The sequence below is a fragment of the Zootermopsis nevadensis genome, unplaced genomic scaffold (assembly GCF_977971745.1).
Source record: "Zootermopsis nevadensis isolate Lab colony 2312 unplaced genomic scaffold, Znev_1.0 Znev_ptg000061l, whole genome shotgun sequence".
NCBI classification, from domain to species: domain Eukaryota; kingdom Metazoa; phylum Arthropoda; class Insecta; order Blattodea; family Termopsidae; genus Zootermopsis; species Zootermopsis nevadensis.
In genome coordinates, this window is record NW_028259192.1 from 2,173,366 (window position 1) to 2,186,592 (window position 13,227).

Genomic DNA, 13,227 nt, shown 5'->3' on the forward strand with positions numbered 1-13,227 from the left:
ATTTGGGCAATAAAGTGGAAAGGCTATGGAAGAAAGTAGTAGTGGCCTAATTTGAGGTACTAACCCACCACTTGTCTGGAATGCCTGAGCAAAACCATGAGTCAGGAAAGATGGTCTCCAGGCCAATGTTTTAACCCCAGACCTACTGAATATGTAGGAATGAAAACCTCAGACATGGTATGACCGGGAACTCAAGCCATAATTTGTCCTTTTACCCTCACAGTTCCTACATCTAAATGATATATTGGGGCAGAGCATATGACCTCAGAAAACTTTCACACCCCCCCCCCCCCAACAATTCACCACTAAAATACAAAACATACCTACAGTAATGAATACTATCATTGTTTCTGTGCTGATAACGTTCATTAATTGCAAAAGTACACTTGCTGGAACTCCTGCAACTGTAACTGCCGTGATGTGTTTCTTCAATTTGTTAACAACACCGCCAACTCGCACATACGGAAATCTGTATAGTATATAGTAATCTTTAGATGTTTCACTTGTATCCACCGCATTTTGTACATTGCTCCCTTTCCTTCTCCCAACATAACTGAAATCATTAAAATGTGGTTTCGCATTGTTTCTTGAATCCGCGTGAATTTTACAGTTAAGGTTATAGTAGCCGTTGGTTTGGGAAGGTAGCAAACCCAACCTCGAAATAATACTGTTACACCACTTAATAACACAGAAATGGTGAGCGATTCCTCTGACTGGCACCACCATAATGATGTCGACAACGTTCAGTGGCCTTATGGCTAAAATTATGCAATAATATACTTCTTGAAACTGTGACAAGTAACCATGCTGCAGAGACCACGGACGGTCAACATAAACATATCAATCCTTGCCGACCTCTGTGCCTTTCCGTATTATACAGGGATCAGCTGTTCAGGAATAATTGCAGTGTACGTAAATTTGAAATTACAGTTAAAATGGATTTGAAACAAAACGTCATAAAGAAATTAAATGCTGAATTCGGAAAGGATGTAAAGAATATTGGGAAAAGCCGTGATTTGTATAAGAGACTTGAAGAGGAGAAAAGTTCTATAGAAAAATCTGTAAGTTATATGTAACGACACACAAGCGTTTCAAATGCAGCTCGTTGTTGCACAAATTGTTGTAAGTGAAAAATTACAAACTCCCGTTTTCAGCAAAACTGATAATGCGCATTATGGTTCCCAATGCTTTGGTCGGCTTTAGTGAAGAGCAGAAAGATTGTACGACAGTCTCCTTACGAAAACGCCATTATTGCCATGTACTTTTCAAGCTGTTTTTCAGAACGCATCCCCCCTGTTATGTAGGGAACACGATCGCAAATACGTAATTATCTTTTCAGAGATAAAAGCCAGTAGCACTTTCAGAAAATGTTAGAAGAGGTTGAAAACAAAATATTTCCTTTAAGTAAACTGACCATAATGAGTTTACTAATTCTAGACCAGTTTCCCAATACCACATAAGCTTAGTTATATTGCTGTATTCCTCATGCCCTATCAGTCTGTACGTTTCTACCGTTTTGGATGTTTAGTCTGTACAAAAATATACTGACCATATTCGACAATTTACAACTCTTTTCCAAGAAGGCCAAAACACATTTGTACACCTTATCTTCCTTTGTTTTTCTAGTCAGAAGGGGTGGTGGGGGAGGGATTTTAAACTTACTGGCTCACAAACTTAACCTTTAAAATATATATATATAAAAAAAATTATTTCACATGTGAAATAGATCATATTTTGCATGCCAATTGTGCCTTTCCATACTATACTTAATTAACAGTAAATGTATTGATGAGCTCTCTTGTTCTTGTCAGAATAGAATGTAATTTACTTACATTCCATAGATCCTTCATAGGCTCAAGCCAAGGATGTAGAGCATGTCATTGAACAAATACAATACTTGTTTCTAATACAAATAATTTGTAGAGTAATGACAGTAATTTACAGTCAACTACAGTATTACTGTAAAAATAATTACGCAGGAAAACATCACCTCCATTGTTTACATATGTTTATAATAACAGAATTTTTAGTTAATGTAAATTTTTCTATGGAGTAGGAGTGAGATAGGAGATACTCTTTTAGTGCTGGCTGAAACTTCTTTATAGTATGACTGAGACATTTTGTATTGGGGGAAAGATTATTGAATAGCTTAATTCCAGTATAGTAAACTACTTTTTGATATTTACTGAGGGAAGTGTTTGGCACATGAAGGTTTATCTGTATCTTGTACATATATTGTGAATACCTGAGTTTCTTTGAATTTTTTTTATGTTTTCCACTGTAAATGATAACAACGAGAGCAAGTCTTTGCTAGCTAGTGGAATAATATTAAATTTCTTAAAGAGTTCCCTACATGAAGCTTTTCTTTTACTGCCTGCCGTTATTCTGATGATTTTATTTTGGATATAAAATACTTTTTTTCTCTTTGTTTAGTTTCCCTAGAAAATAATTCCATATGACATGATTGAATGGAAATAAGCAAAGTAAGTTGTGACAGAGTGATGTGACGTTCCTCATAGCAAAGCATGCAGAGCTTAGTTTAGGGATAATGTACTGAATATGTGTTTTCCAATATAAGTTATTGTAAATTTCTAGGCCAAAAAATGTAGTTGTTGCTGCTTCTTCAATTGTCTTATTCTCGTACCCAATACCGAGATCAACACAATTTTTGTTGGTAGTATAACATTTCATGAAATTTGTTTTGTCAAAATGTAATGTGCATTTTTTTTTGTCTCTAATCCATCAATTCAGACTAGCAAAGATATCATTCATGTAAATTTTATCAATTTCTGGATGTGAAATAAAAATAGTATCTGAAAAAGTATTGTTTCTGACTGAGAGTTTATGGTTGGCAGTAAATTATTGATATATAAGAGGAAAGGAGAGGACCAAGTATTGAATCGTCAGGAACTCCAGGTTTTAGAATGCCCTAATTTTAATAGTTGCCCCTTTGCAGGAATCAACTACCAGACATCATGGCACTACAACCCAAAAGACGGCCATCTTCATTAATTTAGAATTCTTACTGCAATTAATAAAGACTAATGAGTGCATTACTAGTTATCCCTTCCCACTTCATTGACATGCACAGAATAAATGAGTACAAATATATCTCTTGTACAACCACTCATTCTGATGGTACTGCACCGTATTACAAGTCACATTTTACTAAATTATTTTTTTCTTACAGCTGTCACTTGCTAGTAGTGAAGTACCTTCAAAAGTGAGTGCAGCTATAAAGGCTGTTGAAGATACCACTGATCAAATAAACAGTCTGAGCACACAGTTTGATGCCGTTAGTGTAGCTGTAAGAAATCAGCTTCAGAAAGATGAAGGAATAGCCACTCAGCTACAAGAATATTTTGATAAAATAGATAATTTAGAAAAGGCGTTGGCATATTTACACCGTGTCAAAACCATCGAAGATATAAGGTAAGAACACGTTTTTTGTAAAATGACTTATGATCCGTGGAGTTTATACGATGAGGACTTTTAACAGCTGTACTTTTCGCATTGCCATACACTTCCTTGTGTTTATTCCTCAGCAAAGGTCTGGAATCAGCTTTAGCAGAAAAGGATGACTTTAAATGTGTGGAACGGTATGTGTGCCTATGCAATCTGAACAAGCTACTTCAGCACTCAAAATGTCAGCATTTGGTGACCTTCCTGAATGACACTGTACATTTTTGGCACAATTTACTGAAACAGAAGTTTTCTACGTGAGTATTTTTTCATAAGGCGTATAACTGTAGGTCTTCAACAGACAAAATGTACCTGCACAAACTTCACCAAGTGTACAGAAAGGGGAAGTTTAGTTTGCTAGCAACTTGCACTAGCCACAAGAATTTTTTATACACACTTGCCTCGAAGGCTGATATGTTAGTTATTGTAACAAGTGAGAGTATGTCAGTAAGTTACGAAATGCAATGGAAATAAAGTTTAGGATAAAAAAAGTTGCTTCACCTGCTCAGTATTAGGACAGCAGAAAAGATTCTTGATCGAGAGCGTATATGATATATCATCAGCATTATTTATAAATTCATAACTGTCATCATTCATATGAAACCCATTTTCTGAATCAGTACTGTGATTGACAGATTTTTTTAAATTCTTTTCATCTTACTGAGAAGTGGGTGACTGGTGCAGATAGTTACCGAGATATGTCTGTGTTACGTGGCAATACATCAGCTCTTAACGAGACCCCATTACTTCTGAAAATCCTAATTGAGAAAGATTAATTATGATCTGAACTGTATTTATTGCTAGAGAGTTTGAAGCGGTACTGAAAGTGATGAAGTGGCCATTTGTGAACAACAGTTTAGCCACTCTGCCACCAGATGCTCTTCATCAGTTCCAGCAACTGACTGAATGTCTGCTCCAACTACAACTGCCGTATCCTTCACAGAGTTTTAACTTGGCCAGATTGCAGTTTCATGTACATTAACAATGAAGGGGTTTGCTGATACAAAGATGTCAAATTGATGTATGTTCACCTCGTTTGGAGTTAAATCACACAAACTGAATTAATGTTCTGATTTCAGACTTTTTTAAATTAGTAAGTCCTGTACTGTATTCCTTTCGTGGTTTTATGGCTACCCCAACATTTTATATTCTTTGTGGGTATTTTACTGTAAGAATTTTATTAAATTTTTATATTTAAATGTGTAAACTATATATTTATGCATCTGGCAGCTAGGTAGCTTCAAATAACTAAGCAATTCATACACATCAAAACCCAGTATACGTAAAAGTCCTGTAATTATTTAAATTCATAGCTGTGATCACTTTCCATCGTAACAAGAGTGACTCTTCAGACTGAAGACACAGACTACTCATCATTACATTTTTTTGGAGAAAGTTTTATGTCATAGGTGCAATGATCAACTGAGGACAGACGAGTGTATACTATGGCCTAAGACATGTAGTGAAGTATAGTCACTGGATGTCTGGTATAAAAGTATGTTATATGTGTTACTGGAGATATCCATAATCCATCTAAATAAGTTTATCCTAGGCAAAACTAGAATACCTAATGGAACCTAACCTAACCTAACCTAACCTAACCTAACTTAACCTAACCAAACCAAACCAAACTCCAGTGACATGCACAAAAATGTAACTGTCAGTGATTCCATTTGAACTGTAGTAAATGAATTGATTTCATTTTGTATTCCTCCAATTCTTTGATTAGCTTTTTCTTATTTTTACACTGTCTGTTATTTTCAAAGCCAAATAGATTTCACTAACAAAGCGTTTGGGACAAAGTGACCTAGCCCGTCTCAACCTCCTTGTCTTAATTACGCTACAATATTTGGTGAAGAGTTTGTAATTCATTAAAGAATGTGTGAAACTCTGAAGCAGAAACAGAAGTGATTTCCTTAATCTAAAATCAGTGTACATCTGTCACCCCAACCAGTAGTGACATCTACACTTTTGACAGACTTTGCTCCTCTGTGTCTACCAATTTCCTTGATGATTCGTCCATTAAGGAAACGATTTCTGTTTCACTTCTACGGAGCAAAGCAGACAAACCGTCCTGATAAGCCAGAGTGGTTCTTCACGCAGATACTGACATGGATACGTGATCATGAGAAGTGTGTGAGCCAGTGGGTACAACCAATTCTGAATCGAAACAACATGCATACCATATCTGCTAAGGTGATTCATTCATTCAGTCAGTCAGTCCACATCACTGTAAAAGTAAAACTTACGTGGTGCCCTTAATTTGTTTCAAGAAACCAAACATTATAGTAAAATGGGAATAAGTGAAAAACAATATTAGGTAAGGGTGCCTCTACAACAGAGTTAAATGTTCCTAACACATTATAAACCACAAATGTGTGAAATTCACTAAGTCATGTGGAGCCCACTGGTCTTCAGTGTAAATTTTTATGTTCTTTGTATGATGTGCACAAAATAGGGTTGACCATGACTGCCTACCCATTTACTCGAGTTTCCGTTTGAGAATCGTTGAATGGATTTTGATTACGTCTTATATGAATATTACACCATTGGAAGACATGCCAACTGTCCTTTTTGTGAACAGAAGATTTATTAATGAATTCTTGCAGATTATATGTATGCATGATACAAGGATGATAAAGGTTAAAGGTAAAGATGTGTCTACTGGAATATACGCATGTCTGACAATGTGACAGCTCTGTTAATAATGGCTAATATACAATTAGTAGGGTTTAAATTATATATTTAAAATGTGTGTGAAATTGCAAATATTAATTAATGATCATCAGAAGTTAAAAACTGTTTTCCACATATTTCTGCAGCTAGAGATGATGCGTGGGTTGGTACAACTGGTGGTAGAGAAGCTGCATTCAGAACTGCCTCATCTCCAATATGATGATACACTGTTCTCACATACTGTAGATGAGACGCTCGGGTTTGATCGTGAGTTGCGGGAGAGTTTTGGCTACCCAGCCTCTCAACCTAGTGTGATTGGTGTGCTTACCCAAGCACAAATGTTTGTAAAATGGATCCATTTGGAGAAGAAATGTGAGTCACTGTGTCATTTATGTTCCTCTACCAAAGGAAATAAAGTACAGTTTTATAGTTAATAGTATCTACTGTATAGAAAACCTCCAGTTGTGACCCTGATGCCTGTTTATCCAGTGAGGTAATTGTAGTACAGGGTGAGCACAAAAGAACTTTACACTTACTAAATGATGTAGAAAACAAATGAGGTGTACTTAGAATGTTACACCTACAGTAGGTGATAGAAAAAACCCTCAAAGTTTCTTACACACCTCAGAGAGACTCAATAATGCTCCGCACGTCACATGTCAGATGTCAAGACAATATCCGACTCGTCCAAAACTTTGTGCTTAGTGTCCCTAGCGATGGAAATTATGACAGTTGTGACTCACTATAAAGATTATGGTGAAGGATACCTTGCTGGGTGGTTCCAAAATACAAGTTGCGCAGCTGTTAACACACTTTTTTTTTCTATACTGCAGAACGCACGAACTCCTCTGTTGTGGGGTAGCCATTTTCAAAACACGTGGCATCTAGCAGAGGTGTGCAACAACAACAATCACCCGAGTAATTTGAAACAAAACTTAGAGTTTTTCTATTGGCTGTTGTGGATGCGAAGTTATAAGTACGCTGCATTTGTTTTCTGTAACATTTTGAAAGTGTAAAGTCCTTTTGTGCTCAGCCTGTATAACCATCCATTTAGTGGGTTTTCCTACTTAAAATTATGGAATAATACAGATTATCGTGGACAGCACTGTTTTATATGCATGTGAAACTTTGTCAGTCTAGGAAAAGAGCATAGATTGAGGATAAGGAGAAGCAACATTATTTGAGTTTTCTAACGTATCTCCTCTTACGTCATCCTACAGTATTTTCAGTTCATGCCAAATCATCTCACAGATGATATAGGAAAAATAATGAAGAGTAACTCCTTCTCAGAAGTCTCAATTTTGTGTCACCTTGGGATCAGTAATTCATAATTAATGACTTATTTGTTCATAACTGTAACTTGAAGTCATACTTTGATCTTGATGCAGATGCAAGTGAAAAGATGGATGCCATGCTAAGCTCAGATACTGCATGGCTTCCACTAGGAACTCCAGAACTTGATGAGCTGCGCATCACAGAATGTGGTGAGAGTTTCCTAACCCTGTTGCTCACCATAACAGAACGATACAGTAGTTTACCCCAACCCGGACATCGGCTCCAATTCTTGGAACTACAGCTTGAGTTGCTGGATGACTTCCGAGTTCGCTTACTGCAGCTATTACACGAGGAACCTGTAGATCCCCTCAACTCGCGTCTCCCGGCCATCCTCAACACCATCAGCTACTTAGCGTCAGTGCTGCAAGAATGGGGTGATCTCACGGTACTTTCCTTTAATGGCCCCTCATCTAGAAAAGTATGGCGATGTTCACTTCCGTTGCATTCATTGATACTAAAGCTCAGATTTAATCATGGCCTAACTCTTGACTTCTCAGAGGCAGATGCAGAGGTGGGTTCGTTAATAGGACGGTTGAATGAACTGATAGCGAGTGAGGAAGTGTGTACATGACTGAATCACATAGCGGTGAGAGGAAAGAGAAAATGGTAGGGAGCTCGTTAGAAAGTATCAAAGAACGTAAAAATGAAACATACAGTAAAACTTTCTCTGCAGTAATATTGACATACCCAAAGCAGGTTAATAACTTCCTTGACTACTAATAGTAATCGTAATTCACAAAGATGGAACAGGCATTGTGTTACATTTTAATATAGATAAATGCATGGTATGTCATTTGAGAGTCAAAGGTAAAAAGAGAGAGGTCATTATTAAAATAGACTTTAAGAGAGATTGTAAAGATGCAGACTGGATCAAACTAGTTCGACACAGTTTGGTGGTAGTGGTGAAGATGTTGAACCCGAGTTTCATAAGGTAATTCCTTAAAGAGTTAAGGAGGTATTGTATACCAGTGACTGAGTGATCGGTGGGTTGGGCTGGGTTGGTGCAGATTCAGTAGATGTTCAAGGTCATATGTCAGTCAATGTTTCAAAATAAGGTACCGAGAAATGTGGCATCTCTGTTGTAGCACTTCCTACAACTGCAGTATTATAAGGTGCAGTTTGATAATGCTGGTAGTCATGGAGGTTCAAACCTAGCAGTTGACGACAAAGATCTTCAAGGGACAGTGTTTGACGACATAGTGAGACTTCTGTTGCGGATGAAGGATGAGCTCATTAGCAGCCTATGTGAAGCTGTTATGATGGACATCATGGCTTGTAGTCGTGAATACAGGAAAGATAAGTGAGTGGTTAAGGATATTTACTTTGGCATATTAAACTTAGTGTGTTTACATTGCAATTAAAGGCCAGTCCTATCATTCATTGCCTTACAGTCTGAGATAATGAAAGTGTTATTTTGGTCTACAAATAGGTCAATATTGTAATGAAGTATTATTTAATTTGGTTTTGGATTTTATTATTAAGTGATGGTATTAAGTTTTATGCAAAGGAATTATCAGTCCTTCATTTGTCTACTGTCTGAGTTGCTTGTTTCTCCTGCATGTAATTTTAGAGTAATTTCAGGTTTTCACAGCTGATTAATTGCAGGTTATATAGTGACACTTTATAATACCTGTAGAGGTATGGGATGCTTTAATTATTATGCAGTGAGCCAGAAAGAATGGAATAGAATGTGGCCTATTGAGGGTACTATTACGTCATCAGCCTGGAAGGACTGAGGAAAATCATGACATGCCGTAATAACGATAGTCAGTTCTCATGAAGAGATTGAACCAGCCAAGTCTGAAATACAAATCAAGCTCCTTATAAGTTTGCCAAAGAGCTTGCTTCATAAGCAAGCATAGAAACTTAAGTAAAATGTAAGAACTATGTGAGCAGATATTTGCATCATTAACCCCTTTTTTCTTAAAGTAGTAACAGGAGAGATAGTTCTGAGTGAACTCATAAAAGTACAGTCAAAGCCCAATACAGCAGCCCTCATTATACCGCTGCCCTTGTGTTGTGCCCACAGAAGCGTCAAAACAGAAATAACCTATTTAATTTCAAAGGAATGTGAAAAATGGAACAGCAACTGATGAAGTTACTAAGAAACAAGTGGATGTACTTGGACAGCGGATTAGTGTGACAGACTTTGTACACAAAGTTTTTTTTTTTAAAGATGAATACTGTCTAAAATGGCAGTATGAGTAGTTCAAAAAATGTTTAAATACAGATGCACGCACCACAATTTTTCCTTTCTTAACTGAATTAAATTATTATAGAATCTGGTCCTATTTGACTCTGAACCTTTTATCGCTTGGAACTGTAATATGTAATGCATTGTAGTATGTTACAGATTGTAAACATTTTACATATCCCATGTTTGATTTGTCAGATACAACCACAAAGTTTTGCACTGTCATAATATTCATAATTGTTGAATTATGTAAAGTATTTCATACACAATTTTTTAGGAATTATTATACGCTATCTTCATAAAACTTCACAGTCCTAGTTCTTATGGTCCATTAGTTATCACTGTCAAACTCAGAACTAAATTACAGTTTTCTCGCAGGTATCGTGTTATTCTACATTTTATAAATACAATACCCTCACAAAAGTTGCATAGTTTTTTAAGATCCATCACCAGTGTAACTGCAGGGGTTCTATATTTAGTGGCATTTATGTCACATCATAAGTTTATCCTTTCTTCTTCTTCTTTTACCATTTGTAGAAAATTAAAAAAAAATTCCACGGTTTAGGAGGCATCCAACGGAACAATATTCATGCTAAATTACATAGAAATCTGTCATTCGTTTCAGAAATTAAAAGAGAACGTAGGGAATAGACATGGTCATCTCATATATCTACTCTTTTCCTTAACGAAGGAAAGTAGGCGAAGGAACATGGATGTTTCTGACTGATTGTTAGTATGTTCACAGTCATTTCTACCTTCACGGTAGAGTTTGAGATATATGTGTGAAGTGTCACTGTTCCAGGTGGTTTGCAATGTCATCACCGAAGGACCCGGTAAACCAAACAATTACACCTAGCGTCTGCCTCATGTTCCAAGTATTGGCCGAGCGACTTCACCAGCTACAAGAGCTGTTATCTGTTCCGCTGTTCAGTACTGCTTGGCAAACACTTGCAAAGGATCTTAACCAGGTCTGTAGTAAATTCATGCCACACGGTAGTCCCCGCTACAAAATGTTACTCTACATACTTCCCCCCTTCGGCGTTTATCGTCAAACTTCCATCATTTTCAGTACCGCTAATACCATTATTCCATAAATGGATTAAATATGAGGTGTGTCAATTAAGTTCCTGGAATAACTCAGTAAAAGCTGTATTTAATTACCTACGGCTTTTAATTACGTATCGCTAAATGTGGTTATGTTCATAATTTTGTTGCAGTTCATTTATGAAGAAGTGATACTGCAAAACAAGTTCAATGAGGGCGGGGCAATGCAGTTTCAATACGATATGACACGGAACATGTTCCCACTTTTTGGACAATTCACTCGCAAGCCAGACATCCACTTTCCTCAGTAAGTAGATCATCACTAAGGAGATAAAGGTAAAAATAAAGCCGGCGTGCGTCTGTGCACCATCTCGTGAAGATGCATCGCAGTCATGATTATGGGAAATATATATCCCACTTTAATACCACCCTGAAATCTATTTTAGAAGACAATTTTGAACACAAAAGGATTAAATAAGAAACAATATTATCTGTACTTCAACCTTTATAGAAACTGTATAATGAATAAATAACCTGTGTAAAGGTGGCGACTGACTTCTAACATTTGCCTGTAATGTAACGTGTTATAAATCGAGCATTACACAAGTGAAGACAGCGAACGGAGCCGCTCACGCTCGCGGGCGCTCCATCGTGTTGTCGGTTTTTTCGCGAATCCCTTTGAGTGTCACATTACAAGTCAGTCAGTCAGTCGAGCGGCGTCGTAACGAGCATTCACGAGTTCTTTAAATAACAGTAGCGTATTAAATGAAACAAAGATAACACAACCTCCATGTCCGACATATTGAATGAAATGAACGGAGCACAGTCGAGCCGAGCGTTCAAAACGAGCATTCGATGCGCCTCACCAGTTGTGGTGTAATGTAACATGCTCGCCGCGAATGTTACATTACGAGTAAATGTTACAAGTCAGTCGCCACCTTTAGATACGTAAACAAGTGATACAAGAATTTAATGGTAAATACTTAGTAAGGTATATTGACTTGTAATTTTATATCTAGCGGTTTAAAGGATAAAATCCAAGCAGAACTCAATATTAAGCAAGGAGCCCGGTAACGTAATGGACAGACGACACTTGGGGTTGTCATACCATTAAAACTATACTTTCCTGGTGTAACTGTCAAATTAATTTAAATACTACGTAAATCTTCAGCATCGTACCACATTTTACTGATTAAAAAGGCAGAAAGATATTTACGTGTTAACATAGCAAAGGGTTACAGAGTTTTACTCAATCTAGACCAAAAAAAAAGTAAAAATTATCATCTTACTGGTATTGAAGACCAGGAAAACTTAAAATATTTTATTATAGAACAAGTTTATGTTTACAGGGTAAATGACTCGTGCATTTTGCTGAACCTCTCGAAAGGATCTGCCCTTCTGAAAAAAACAATCACATATTGTCTGACGGATGATGGAATCAAGGGCTTACAAGAAGAAAATGTACTATCCGAAATTGGAGTCCATCGACTCGATGCAGAGAAATCTCTCGCTGTCCTGAGCCGTCGTACAGACGTCACACACGACCTCATACACGACCTCACACACCTGTAGACTGTCACTGGATAAAATTAACTTATTGTTTCAAGAATAAGCTCTATAATATGTTGTTAAATTTTATGTGTGTGTGTGTGGATGATTTGATTAAATGTAATTTGTTTAAAGAATAAGTTAGTCTAAAAACAAAATTTATTTGATCTGAGACGCATCACAACAACGAACTTACCTAAGATTCGGTGGATAATAACAACAGACATCGTTTTCTGAACTGCGGCATAGTCGGGAGCCGTTGTAAATGTAGTCAGGCAAATTCAAAAGTGCTTTTTACTGTTGACTTTAAAGAAAATAATAATTTAGTCACTGCCTTGTGGTTATGAAACATGTTTTTTTGTAAAATTTCAATTATTTGAAAACAGTCTGGTTAACAATAATGAACAGTTCTCTACGAAAGATTCATTTGAAGCGGGAAAAGGAGTGGGTCAGCCCCGCAGAGTCGCATCGGACGACGTCGTCTGTCGAGGGAAGTAAAATTTGGAAGTTTTGAACATTACAAATAACTTTAAAATAATAAAAAAATTCTGGTTTGTCGTTCACATTTAAAATGGCCTACGCGTTCCAGCAAAGGAATATAACCTGGAAATATCCAAAATGAAAATGAATGAAGGCAGTGACTTCACGGACGTGAATGACGCGATTAGTACAGTATCTTCCATAATTTGATTACCTAATCATGGAATACAGTTGGTAAAATTCTATAGTTTAATGACATTGCATCAATCCTAAAGTTCATGTGTGTCAGTCATGAATGTGACTGAAAAACCCGAAAAATTAAATAACGTACTAAAGGCCACTGTCGAACAGCTGCAAACATCGAATATTGTGCACTCTTATTATTACCATACACGCAGTATGCGACCTATCGAGTTGAATCAGTGGTATCGAGTCTTCTCGCATTCGTCACGCAGCCGCGTTGAAATCCAATATGGCAGCTAACATAA

At 36.8% G+C, this 13,227-nt stretch overlaps 2 protein-coding genes across 3 annotated transcripts in view; one reads left to right on the top strand and one right to left on the bottom strand.

Annotated features, from left to right (window-relative positions):
• LOC110836449 (glucose dehydrogenase [FAD, quinone]) overlaps positions 1-13,227 on the bottom strand; it is a 52,663-nt gene that overhangs the window by 396 nt on the left and 39,040 nt on the right. The window lies entirely within an intron of this gene.
• Positions 393-12,399, top strand: Rint1 (RAD50 interactor 1). Its single transcript, XM_022077628.2, has 11 exons — positions 393-1,061; positions 3,191-3,432; positions 3,546-3,719; positions 4,267-4,392; positions 5,394-5,658; positions 6,285-6,510; positions 7,527-7,858; positions 8,559-8,773; positions 10,470-10,635; positions 10,885-11,018; positions 12,061-12,399. Exons 1-11 carry the CDS (start codon positions 936-938, stop codon positions 12,281-12,283), a joined length of 2,229 nt encoding a protein of 742 aa, XP_021933320.1. The 5' UTR covers positions 393-935; the 3' UTR covers positions 12,284-12,399.